This window comes from Citrus clementina, unplaced genomic scaffold (genome assembly GCF_000493195.1).
Source record: "Citrus clementina cultivar Clemenules unplaced genomic scaffold, Citrus_clementina_v1.0 scaffold_7, whole genome shotgun sequence".
Classification (NCBI taxonomy): Eukaryota; Viridiplantae; Streptophyta; class Magnoliopsida; order Sapindales; family Rutaceae; genus Citrus; species Citrus x clementina.
The window spans coordinates 1,276,472-1,289,178 of NW_006262075.1; the positions used below are offsets into that span (position 1 = coordinate 1,276,472).

Sequence of the window (12,707 nt, forward strand, 5' to 3'; positions counted from 1 at the left end):
ATTTCAGTGATGAGTGTGACTGTAATGGACACTCGTACACACAATTGGAATCGTGTGGTATGCAGCTTAGCTTTCTTATAATGCGTAGGCCCTACGATGCGTTCCGCGCGCATGGGGTTAACGGCTGTCATTCAGAGTACGAACAAATCCAACGGCCGAAAACCCATCAAACCTTCTCTTGATTGTCTTTTCAAACTCAAAAGGCTCCCATTTTCTATAAATGTGATACTGTTTTTTCCTGACATAAAGAAGGTAACTTTTCAATTGGAGAGTTTTTATTTCTATGAGGAAGCTTTTACAAGCAAGCGATGAATCTGTCAGGTGAGCCTCTAAGTTATAATAATTATAACATACATTCTTCATATAAATTATATAAAATTATAAAATTATATAAAAAATATAATGTTATAATTATTGTAATTTAACATTTGTCATCTGTTAGAAGATTGTTGGGGCGTCGCTGGTCAATTTCTCACCTTGTAATTTTAATTTCCAATACCATTAAAATTTAATTCAAAACTATTATCTATTAACAAGGTCTGATATTGGAGTTGAGAAAATCTTCAGTGCTGATGGATTTCATTTGAAAACGTACGTTTTTTAAAATTTCAATCACAATATTACTTTATATTTTACAATTGGAGACCTTTTAAGAACCATTGAAATTATTTTTATTGCGATACATTCTAAATTACTAGTCTTATATTAAGTAATAAACTATTTTTTGTTTAAGGAGAGATTTAGTTCCTACAACTGCAGGGTCTCGAATTCGTCCTCTCATGCACGAAGAAGTAAATAATTTTGGGCAATCGGCCTTCGGTCCAGCAATGAACCTCTACTCTCACAATTAAGAAGGATTGTGTTCATGGACTCAAAACTTTTTCAATTAAGCATTATGCATTATTGTAGGGAGTTTATTTTGTAAGTTTTTCTCCATTGCGAAATGTGAGTGGAGTAAATACATCATGCGTCTGTGAGGGTTACTTGTCTGGGCATATAATTTATAAATTTAATGTAACAATGTACTTCATAGGTTTAATTTATCAATGTACTTCATATATTTAATGTAATAATGTAAGTCTCAGTTATGTATATCTGATTGTAAATATCAGTGCAATATCTGTTTTAATAGCAATTGTACATATCTATGTAATATAATATTATGACGTGTAATCAGTATTAAAAAAAAAGTAAATAATTTTATTGTTTACTCTTACTTTAAGAGGGGAAAAATGAAAAAAAAAAAAAAAGCCTCTTGCTATGCAGAAACTCGTGTTTTAAAATTTATTCAAACATCCCAAACATTATAATAATTCCCTTAAACATCTTATCTATTAATCATTTTGTTATTTTGTCCTTGGTGGCAGTCTGATCGGAAAATCCCTATGTTTGATCCTTATTGTTGTTGTCGTTGTTAAACTACCAATTATTGCTATGGGCCATGAGTTATTATCATATTAGAGTGATCCCACACCAACAACTTTTTCATTTTTCTTTTTGTTTCTTTTTGTGAGCGACTAAAATGTGGGGATGTGATCTTTAAACAATAATAAATAAATAAATCAGGGTTGTGATAATGGATTGTGGATGTTACTGGTACGAATTTGAATGTAACTTAGCATCTACTATCCGCATTATCATTGTTAAATATATTCTACCGAGCTTGAAATTTAAAAAAAGAAAAAGAAAAAAACTGATTGAGCTTTTAATTTGGGCGTCGAACGTCAACATTTAAGCATTTGGAAAAACAGCCCTCCAAAATCTTTTTGGCTGTCCGGTACTGGTCGTGTATTTGGTTACTTGAAAATAAATATATATCTTGAGAAGGGCCAATGCTTTTCATATTCCAATTTTCTATCCGTAAGAATTTATGAACGTCTAATCTTGGATTCTTTGATGTTAACGGGAATATCGGAATTATTGCTTCAGCTTAATATTAAAAGCATAACATCTAAAATTATTTGTTAAAAACTTTCTTATTTATTATAGATAAAGAATTACTAATTGCATATTTTGAAAAAGGCGAATGAATTCTACCACCCAGCCAAAGGCTGACTGGTTGGTTTGTCTTGTTTGTTAAATGTTTGAAAACTAAATTATTTTAATTTTTTTGGTAATAAACTGGAAACTATTTCATTAATTATTGCTTAAAATGTTCTTGGATATATATATATATAGAGAGAGAGAGAGATATATATATATATATAAATAGAGAGACAGATTATCCTTTAGATTAGAGACTCTAAGGAAACTAGATGCTATTGTATATTAATTAATTAATTAATAATGGGTGAAGTAATACCCTAATCTTAATTATCTTGGTCCTTGGATCCATCAGTGATCTTCAGTTTTTTTGATCTGGGTGAAGAATCCTCATCAGTTTCATCACTCAAGTAAATACTTCCTGCCAAATCAATTAACGGAACATTTACATTATCTAGTGCCTGAGTTGGCATTTTAATCACGGCTCCATTTGAACCACTACCAGATTCTTGATCGCTAACTAATGCCTGCAAATTCAATGAAGTAAGCAATTAATCATTTCACGAAATTTTTTTCATTAATAATTAACACTAATCAAACTACGAATATAAGAGAGATAAAAAGATCGTGTTATAACTTTAGAAGTTGGTGGTTCAAAAATCTCGGGGGAGCTGCCGCTGAGATCAATTATCTCCTGCTCAGGTGGAGGGAACTTAACCTTAACATTACCATAATAATCGCTTCCACCCCCAAGTCCAGGTAATGGGATATTTAAATCGAAATCTCGAATATTCCTTCCATCATTAGATTCCGGAGAATCTTTCACGGTATCAGCTCTAGCTTCAGCTTGATCAGTTCCACTTTTGCAATCTTCGTTTGCAGGCGTGTTAATCTGCTGCTTCTGCTAAAACACGATTTTTATATATAATTTATATGATTATTGCATATTATAATATTTCAATCTGAAATTTTAAAATGCAGGAACCAAAAACATATAAACCTCACGATTTATGCACTTTAAATTTTAAACCTCTAAAATCCTTTGATTTTAAATCTTTTCTAAACTTTTCTACACTATAAAACCCTAAACGTAAATGAAGAAGCCTAACATATTATTTTTGCATTCTGATGACCATAGATTTATCTCTCTTCCTCTCTTTATGTACACACACACATAACAAGAAGCCAAACAAATACTACCCAGCAATATAATTATTAGCTAGTTAAATTTTATGCTTTCAATAAAAACATAAACTTATCTTAACTCAAGCTCTCAAAAAAAAATAAACTACCAGCTGCTAATAATTAGAGCACAGAACTTAGAAACAAATACCTGGCAAGCTCCATTTTCTTTGGGAGCAACAGTGGCAGCGTCGTTGTTGATCCAGCTCTCATCCATCTCTCCCTCCATGTCAAAAGTTTCAAAGCGTTCAGTGAAAAGATATAAAAGGATTTCAGGGAACAATAAAGCGAATGGTTACTTTTCGCTCATAAAAAATGAACCACAAGAAATGAAATACAAAAAGATGCTCCAATGATAAATGGTAAGACAATGAATAAAGACACCACCAGGGCACCAACTCCAGCGAACCCATCGAACTTTTTTTTTTTTACTCCTATTTTCGCTGACGTCATCAAATTTTGATGTGGACGTTAATCGCTGATCACCAACCGTCGATGTTTTTGTCTTGCGTTTCCGTGATGCCAATTAACGGTAAAGATGAAGCTAGTAAAAGTGGATGCTGATTTTGCACGTAGCTTAGGTCGAAACGTGTACAGCCCTGTAAGCTCTTCCATCATTTACTAATTTCTAAATTTGCTTAAAATCCATTACGATACGTCTCTTCAACTGAAAAGTTACCAGGATATCTTAATGTAACTACAGTGGACTGAACTGACAAAATGAGGACAAACTTTTGCATTAAAAAAATAAATTTGTATATTTTAATATTCAATTTATCTTATCAAAATAATAATAATAGTAATAATAGTAATCAATTTGTACAAAAACCATCCACGTGCCATTATTTCTGTAGCTGTATTTTAAATTAATAGAAGGTAATTTTGTTTGTCTATTACGTTCGAGCACAAGATTTAAATATCTGTTTTCTCATTTTCACTACAAACCAACTTGATATATCATATAAAATAGATTCTTGTTCATCTTCTAATTTTAATTACAAGTTTAGAATTTTAATTATAAATATGTCTGTATAACACGATTACAAAAACAAAACCAACTTTTAAAGTACGGAGAGTTTTGTTTATTAACCCTAATTTTCATCTTTCTATTTCATGTTATTCTCTAATCCAAATCCAACCAACTACCACATTTTTTTTTTTGGGGTTCGTACATTCTTATTCTCGTTATTCCTATTCCTTTTATGAATGATATTCCATATTCTATAATCTATTGACAAGTCCAATTCCTTGGTTTTTTTTTTTATATAAGAGTCCGCCTAACTTACGTTCAACGTAAGTTACGCTCAGCCCGTCCAATTTCATATAGTCTCCCTATACTCTATACTATTTATATTTTATTCATAAATATTATAAATTTTTTAAAATATAAAATTTTGTTTAACCCCCTTATACTCAATTTTATTTTATTAAAACCATAGAGTATGAATTCGCCCCCATAATTTTAAATTCTTAAAATAACCTCCATTTAATTAAAAATATAATTATTGTTAAATGAATTATAATTATAATTATAATTTTATTATAATCATAAATATTTTTTTAATAGATTATTGTTATTAAAATAAAATTTTGTTTAGCCCCCTCTACTCAATTTTATTTTATTAAAACCATAGAGTATAAATTCGCCCCCATAATTTTAAATTATCAAAATAACCTCCATTTAATTAAAAATATAATTATTTTTAAATGAATTATAATTATAATTATAATTTTATTATAATCATAAATATTTTTTAATAGATTATTGTTATTATTAATAACAAGAATAAAAAGCATTATAAATTGTTAATAATAATAATAATAATAATAATAATAATAATAATGATTATCTAACTAATAGTAAATATATTGCTAATGCTACCTTCGACTTTAAATACTCATTATCGGGTTTCAAGAGACCAATGAATGATAATTTCTGTCAGAATTTTAAGCTTGACCCAATAAAAATAATTTTGTATTTAAAAAATAGAAGCAAGAAAAATGTGTTTACATCCTCGAATGTGTAACAACTTAGCAAAAAGCACTTAAAAATGACCGTTTAATAATGAGATGCCTACAAAATCATTATTTATGAAGGTAACAAAAAAATCCTAAAAGTACTTGAAATTAAAATGTATAGAAATATAAAAGAGTCTCCTATATAAATATAGACTCAGTGTTTATTCCATTTTATTATAATCATAAATATGTTGATTATCATTAATTATTATTATTACTAATAATTTAATAAAAATATTATTAATTATTGTTAATAGATTAATTAATTATAATATTTTTTATTATCGTTATTAATAATAACAATAATCTATTAAAAAATATTTATGATTATAATATAATTATAATTATAATTATAATTCATTTAACAATAATTATATTTTTAATTAAATGGAGGTTATTTTGAGAATTTAAAATTATGGGGGCGAATTCATACTCTATGGTTTTAATTAAATAAAATTGAGTATAAGAGGGTTAAACGAAATTTTACATTTCAAAAAATTTATAATATTTATAAATAAAATATAAATAATATAGAGTATAGGGGGACTATATGAAATTAGACGGGCTGAGCGTAACTTACGTTGAACGTAAGTTAGGCGGACCCTTTTATATAATTATTTAAGTTCGGTTTATTTCATGACTCAAATGCTAGAATCTTGATTCCATAAGACACCGCTTTCATGGAACTAGCAAGTATAAAAAGGTATCCAGTTACAAAAACTTTGCTCCATATATAATATGGCAATCCGAAGTTTTTCATTCAATTATTACAAATTTAGAAGATGAAAAGTAAAAATCATATATAACAAAGTGAAAGAGAGTTAATATACATATACGGGGCTTATAGTTTATGTTTGACAGAGGAAGCTGAGTAAAATTATTTAACTAATTTATTTATAATAAAACAATTTATTGATTATATACGGGGTTTATAATAATTTATTGAACTAAATTATTTGTCGTCTTCCGTGATTTTGTGGATGGATATTTTAATAACATTATTTTTACAATAGAAAAAAAATGGTGTGAAGAGTATGTATATGGGTGCAAAATAGCCCTCACAGCTCACAAGGGTGTGTTGTTACCAAATACCACAACTTTAGCGACAAATTTGTAATTATATAAAATTAAAGTACTTAAAAAAAATCTGTTGACTAAGAAATGAGAAATCGAAATAGGAATCAATTTCTCCAGCAGCCGGCCATACAGATGTATCAGATACAAAAGTTTACCACGGACCTAGACGAGATTGTAAAATATATCATCATGATCATGCTTCTTCTTCTTCTTCTTCCTCCCCCCCCTCTCTCTCTCTCTCTCTTTTAAATTAAAAATGTTTTGAAATTTTGCATTGTTGCTTTATTATGTGACAAGGTTTCTGATTGGGGCACGTGTGTAAGGTATCATCCTCCAATCACACTCACCTTGCTTCCTTTCCCTTGAAAAATCACAGCCAAGCTTTATTTAACTATGTTTTTAGTTTTTACTTCCTTATTTTTATGTTTTCTTCTTCATCTTATGTTATATTTTATTCAATAAATTGAAGGCAAATAGTATTACTTTTTCTTTTTTAATTTTTCAATCAATTTTGTTTCGGATAACTTATTTTGAGAGAATGTTCATAATAAAAATAAAACAATACGAACAATAAATAATACATTTTGTTAAAAAAAAAATCTTTATTAATCTCGCATTTAGTTTTCTACGTTTATTTTTTAAACAAATAAATTGTGATACATAATTATTTTCAACATTACACAATCACTAATTATTTGCTTGGTTTTTTTAGAGATTATTTGGTTGATTAATTACATAAATTTAATTTTAAAAAAGTATTTATAAATCTCATATTTTCAGCTCGATCAAGCATTACTCTTAAATATATCGTACATCTATTTTATAGTTCCTTCTAGATGATCAGATAACTTTCATCTATTTGCCACAATATATGCTTCCTCAAGTTGATTAACCTCTCACTACTCGTCGGCAATATTCTGATTAATCATATGTCGTAATGGAAATCAAATCCAAGTTCATCATCTCACTGAAATTTACGTCTTAAATTTCGGTATGCTGTTTGTCTTAAGTTTTGGTCAAAAATCATTTATAATCACCTTTTATTTACCTCTAACTGCCAATCCACGAAACCCAGAAAAGGGAAAAAAAAAAAAAACAATTGTTTTCTCCAACTAATTAAAGTTACGGAAACTGTGTCTCCTTTAATTTTTTTTAAAAAAATTATAATATCCCTAATCTTTTTACCGGAAAAGTTCGTTGAAATGAACTATTTTGACTCTTTATAATAATACAGCATCCTCTAATCATCATCTCACTTTAGAAACCTTTGATTTTTGACATTATTAGGTAATTAATAGTAACACCGCATTACCATTGGTTTCGTCGTAAGAGATGCTCTTCTTCGTGCATCGCCACTTTTGTTGGCCAAACTTCAATTACAATTCCTACGCGTACATCAGTTTTGAAAAAAAGGTCAAAAAAAAAAGGTATAGTCTTTGCTTTTCAGCAATACTTGGTAAAGACAAGTCCAGATTCAATCATTGATCAAAAGATAAAATTTGGAAAAAAAAAATGCAAATTCAATCATTATCATTAACTGCAAGAAGCAATGTCAGTTTGATGTTTTAACTTACGCTTCTTCATTAGCAATGTCAGTTTGTAGCTCAAAATTCACAATGAGCAATTAATGACATATTTGCCAAACTTGACTTTCCTTTTTTTTTTTTTCTTTTTTTTCCTTTTCAATTACATTTTCTCTTGACCACTCCCAATTTCTCAATTACCAAAGCATAATACTCATCAGTAACCTGATCACCCAGTTCATCAGAATCTATCATGGAACTGCGTTTAGAACCAATTACTTGATCTCCTTGATCCTCGGAGGATTCAGCATTGAATTTCTCTTTTTGGTCTATTGTAGGCTCCATTAATTCACTTAACTTTCTTTCCTTTCCTGCAGGTCTTGATGACTTCACTTCATGGTCATGCAAATACGGGCAATTGGGTCGATATGGACATCCGTTTGGTTCGCCCGAATGCAAGCAAGGTTTCTCAATCCTACCATTTGGCATAATGTTCCTGTATCCCCGGGTGGAATTTAGGTTCTGCAAGCCAAGATTGGCGCCAGTTTCTAACCTTTGTTGCTGCTTCGAATGGGATATTGGTGGAGCATGAGGCTGTTGCAGCTCATCAGAAGGTGCACTGCTTGAGGACGAGGATCCTTTTAATTTAGGTCCCGGAACAACTGCACCAATCCTTCGATTGAAGATTGGAGAAGGATTTCCTCGGATTGCTCTTATGTAGACTTTCCCTATCATTTGATTACTGCCTTCTCCCATCTCGGATTTTGCTTTAACGTCATTCATCGATGTCTAGGGGAACAAAATATAAACAATCCAGTAAAGACCCCCTTTCACAAACTGCATAATTAATAACGCACTCCGCTTTAATTACAATATATACCAAATTAGATATTAAATTAACGTCGCAGGGCCGGATACTATGCAAGAACATAATACTATCGATTAACCATAATGAAAAAGATTCGACAACTTACTGGATTAGGAGCAAATTTCAGCTGGGACGCCTGAGCTGGAGCGTTAATCACTTTTTTGTTCAGTTTAGTACCAACACGAAATTCATCATCAACTGTCGGAGCGATAGGACAATCTTGTGTTTCAGTTGAAGCAATATTTAAATCGATGGCCGATTGAGCATTGGGTCGGAAATCATCCATACCTACTGGTAAATGAACTGAGCAGTGCTTCTCCTATTACCATGAAAGATTATCTTACCATCGTAGATTTTTATGAGGACATAACATTTTCCTACCGCATACCAATTGGATTTACCATGCTAATTAATAAAATTACATAAATATTTGACATACCAGTACACAGATTAAAAATCATCATGTAACGCATTTTATATGAAATATTTTAGATGTTAGACCGACTACTTTAGATAGGTACGTTGGCTAATTTACTTTCCATATATGTGACTTTGAGAATGCTTTAATTTCTTTTCTATCTTTTTCGTTTGCATTTTTTATGACTAACAAAGTAAAAATTTATTAGAGTGATTAGCAAATGACCAAATAATTGCAAACATTAATTTAAGCACGTACTGCGTAAGAAATAAACTAAATCAAATATATTCAATGTGTCATCAAATTGAGATGAGTAAAATCTCTTATATTGAAAATAAGATGTCTAGAGTTCAACTCCACTCACATGGATAAGGAGAAGATTAAATTGTCATTAGGCTGACTAATAAAAAATATATACTAGATAATTATTGAACTAGACATCAAAGAAAATGAACTCTCACTAATCGTTTAAATCTATTTACAAGATACTTGATCCTTCTAAAAAGTTCAGTTTTGTGAATTTGTAGGGAACTTTAGTTAAAATATAATTAATTTTGTTCATAGTTAAAAAGGAAACTAATTTTTAAATATATATTAGATTTTTTTTATTTAGCAAAAATACCCTTAAATTTATAACATAAACTACTCAACAATGATCGTATCATCATTATTGTCGTTAACTGATATTATGTTACAAGTGGTCTTATCCAGCAACAAAGAGAGCCAAAACTGTACAAATTGTTGAAAAAATTTTATATCATTCTGACAATCAAATAGGTGAGAGTTAGCTTCATGTTCGTGTTGAAAAAAGTAACTCAAATGAACTTTTTGTTTTTTTCAGAATAACTTAAATGTTAAAATATCAAATTTTTTTAATTCACAAATATTACTCCAGCTAGCTAAAATGAACACAAATCCACCTACCTATTCATCATGACAAGCTTGTAGCAGGCATTCAAAGATGAAGCGCTCGTCAAAGACCGGCATTAAGCAGAAAATCGTTTCACATAATTTCACAAGGTCAACAAAGCACTAGGGATCATTGCATCACAACTAACAAGTATGGACAAAAACTGAAGTCACCTAACCTAACCAGTGACACTGGTCAAAAGGATTAAGAAGAAGTAAAATGATTGCTTAAAGTCAGGCTTTGATCAAACTGTTAGTGTTAGGAAATAAGTAAGCGTATAGAAAGGAATAGATCGAATGCTCACAACACATCCTTAAAAATGCTAAAACTAAAAAGAACATCTCATACTCATCGAATAAAAAAAAAAGAAACCGAAACATAAAAATCAAAGTACCAGATCTTCATCTTGTTCATCATCTGATTGCAACGGAGTTCTGTTGAGATCCAGTACTATCTTTTTCTCCATTGTAAAATCTGAAGCTTTCACTCAAAATGAAACCTTTTGGCCAATGTAAATCATAGATATCATATATAGACAAGTAACTAAAATTTGAAACACAATGCAACAACCAATTATTGTACAGTTAAAAAAGGGAACCTCACCCTCAAGCTTGATGATTTGTTGCCAAAAAAGAAAAGAAAGGAACCCCATTGTGTCTGCTGGTAATGGGTAAACCCTAGAGCTAGCTAGTAACTTTTTCTCTTTACTCTCGATTACCCAGATATACAATCGATTACCCAGATATACAATTTTTTTTTTATAGAAAGATATACAAATGTTCTGATGTTGATGTCTATCACTAACTCTAGAGGGAGATGAAGTTGGGCACCAGTACAATCTGAGCTCGCATTGCTTATAGGTCGAAACGTGCCCTTGGTTAAGGTATTCATTTCGGACTTTGAATTATATTATAAGATTATTTCTGATTTGATGTAAAGGTGCGATTAAAAGCTTGAGCTGCGTAGGTTGGGTTCGCGCATGGCTTATGTGGGTCTAAAATAGTACAGACAATTCAAAAGGGGTGATAGAGCTAATCAATAACAAGAGAGGCACTTTGGCAGAGATCTTTTGGGTGATCTTTGACATTCTGGAAACCAAGAAAAATTTTCAGAATTTCAAAGCTCAGCATGTCTGTAGGATGTGTAATTCTTTAGCGTATGATTTGGCTAAGTTGGAACCAAAAAAGTCAGACTAGTATTTGGCTGGATGAATTTCCAGAGGATGTTTTGTATCTTTTCTCTTCTTAATGCAATGAAAGGTGTACTTTCTTTTCAAAAAAAAAAAAATAGTACAGACAATCCAACGGCCATAAATCAAATATCAATCAAGCAAATCCGTGAAAATCTTTTCAAATCAAAGGCTATTCGAAGATTTTTTTTTTTTTATTAAAGTGAGGCCGTAGGCTGACAAATCTATTAATAAAAACGTTCATTATCACTGTTGATTTAGAAAATTATTTACTTCTTTCATAAATTCTCCAAAATTGTCATGCGCATTGTTCAAACACAGTATCACTCATACTTGCAAACCGCGAAATTTCAATTCCATCATGCATCCCTTATGTACATTTGGTTTGATAATTTGAATGTAGAAATTCAATAGGAAAATCATATAAGATTATACGAGGGATTTAGCTACCTTGCACAGACGGTAAGATACCCAAACTTTATTACTTCAGCCCTCCACCATTGCATCCAAGTGAAATGCAGATTAGGTTTAGGAAATTTGCTTCATCATCATTCTTGTACCACAGCGGGATGATTGGTTGCATGATTTAGTAAAGATAGCGAAGAACAAAGAGGTATGAAGAAGAAAATATTTTGTTGGGGACGAATACAATAAATATTTGTTTAATTGGGGCTTATAACATGTTTTCAAAAACTTACATGAGCTAAAAGAATGGCCAGCAACCCCAGCGGGCTTATACGCTACTTACCCTCCGCCTCTGGCTGGTGCCCACAGACCATGCTCCCGCAAAGTTTCACAAGATCAGAATACTTGCAATCTTTTGGGGAGGTATATGAAATTTTCCATTTTGCAAATTAAACCACATGTGAATGTGGTTGGTCAGAGTTCAATCGGTGACCCCCAACAACACGTACTGACGTTGTTACTATGTGCTGGTTTGCAAGAAATAGGAAGAGGAATCGGATTCTTCACCAGAAACAGTAGCGCATATAGCCAATTTCATCGAGCTTCATGTCAGGCGTTTTCCATATGGTAATTACTTTTTAATCAGAAGTTTAGAATGACTAAACAATTCCACCAAAGCTCTGCCACGTACGTGCCCGTTTGGTATGCTTTATTTAATGGTCATAAGTATTTATTTAATCTTATAAGTTCTTATTATAATTTTTGTTGTTATTTAGTTGTTTTTATAATAGATTTTTTTAAGATTAAATAAATTATTTTTCCTCTACTATTAAAAACTCAAACTTTGGATTTTTGGGAGTGGAGGTTGAAAAGTTTTTTTTAAATATTAAAATATTTAAAATATCATCTATTTATTTAACAATCTTATTTTATTCTTTTCATAACATGATTTAAAAAACTTGCCTGTTAAAGTAATTTTAATAAAAGTTTTTATTGACAACCAAACCACTAAAATTTTTAAGTAAAATCTCTATTTATAAAAACTCTACTTATACAAATTCTATTTAAATAAGTTCTATTTAAAAAATTGTACCAAATGAAGTCCCACTATTACCAATCCCTTGAAAATTAAG

At 30.5% G+C, this 12,707-nt stretch overlaps 1 protein-coding gene across 2 annotated transcripts; it reads right to left on the reverse strand.

Annotated features, from left to right (window-relative positions):
- Positions 1–2,249: 2,249 nt before the first annotated feature.
- LOC18037389 lies at positions 2,250–3,518 on the reverse strand. 2 transcript variants are annotated; one of them, XM_006425455.2, is made up of 3 exons: positions 3,317–3,518; positions 2,621–2,884; positions 2,250–2,510 (listed from the first exon to the last, which is right to left on the reverse strand). In XM_006425455.2, the coding sequence occupies exons 1-3, from the start codon at positions 3,392–3,394 to the stop codon at positions 2,310–2,312; spliced, it is 543 nt and encodes a 180-aa protein (XP_006425518.1). In that variant the 5' UTR covers positions 3,395–3,518; the 3' UTR covers positions 2,250–2,309. The 2 variants fall into 2 exon arrangements, with proteins under 2 accessions (XP_006425518.1, XP_024036616.1); XM_024180848.1 differs by having other exon boundaries at positions 2,621–2,887.
- Positions 3,519–12,707: the final 9,189 nt, after the last annotated feature.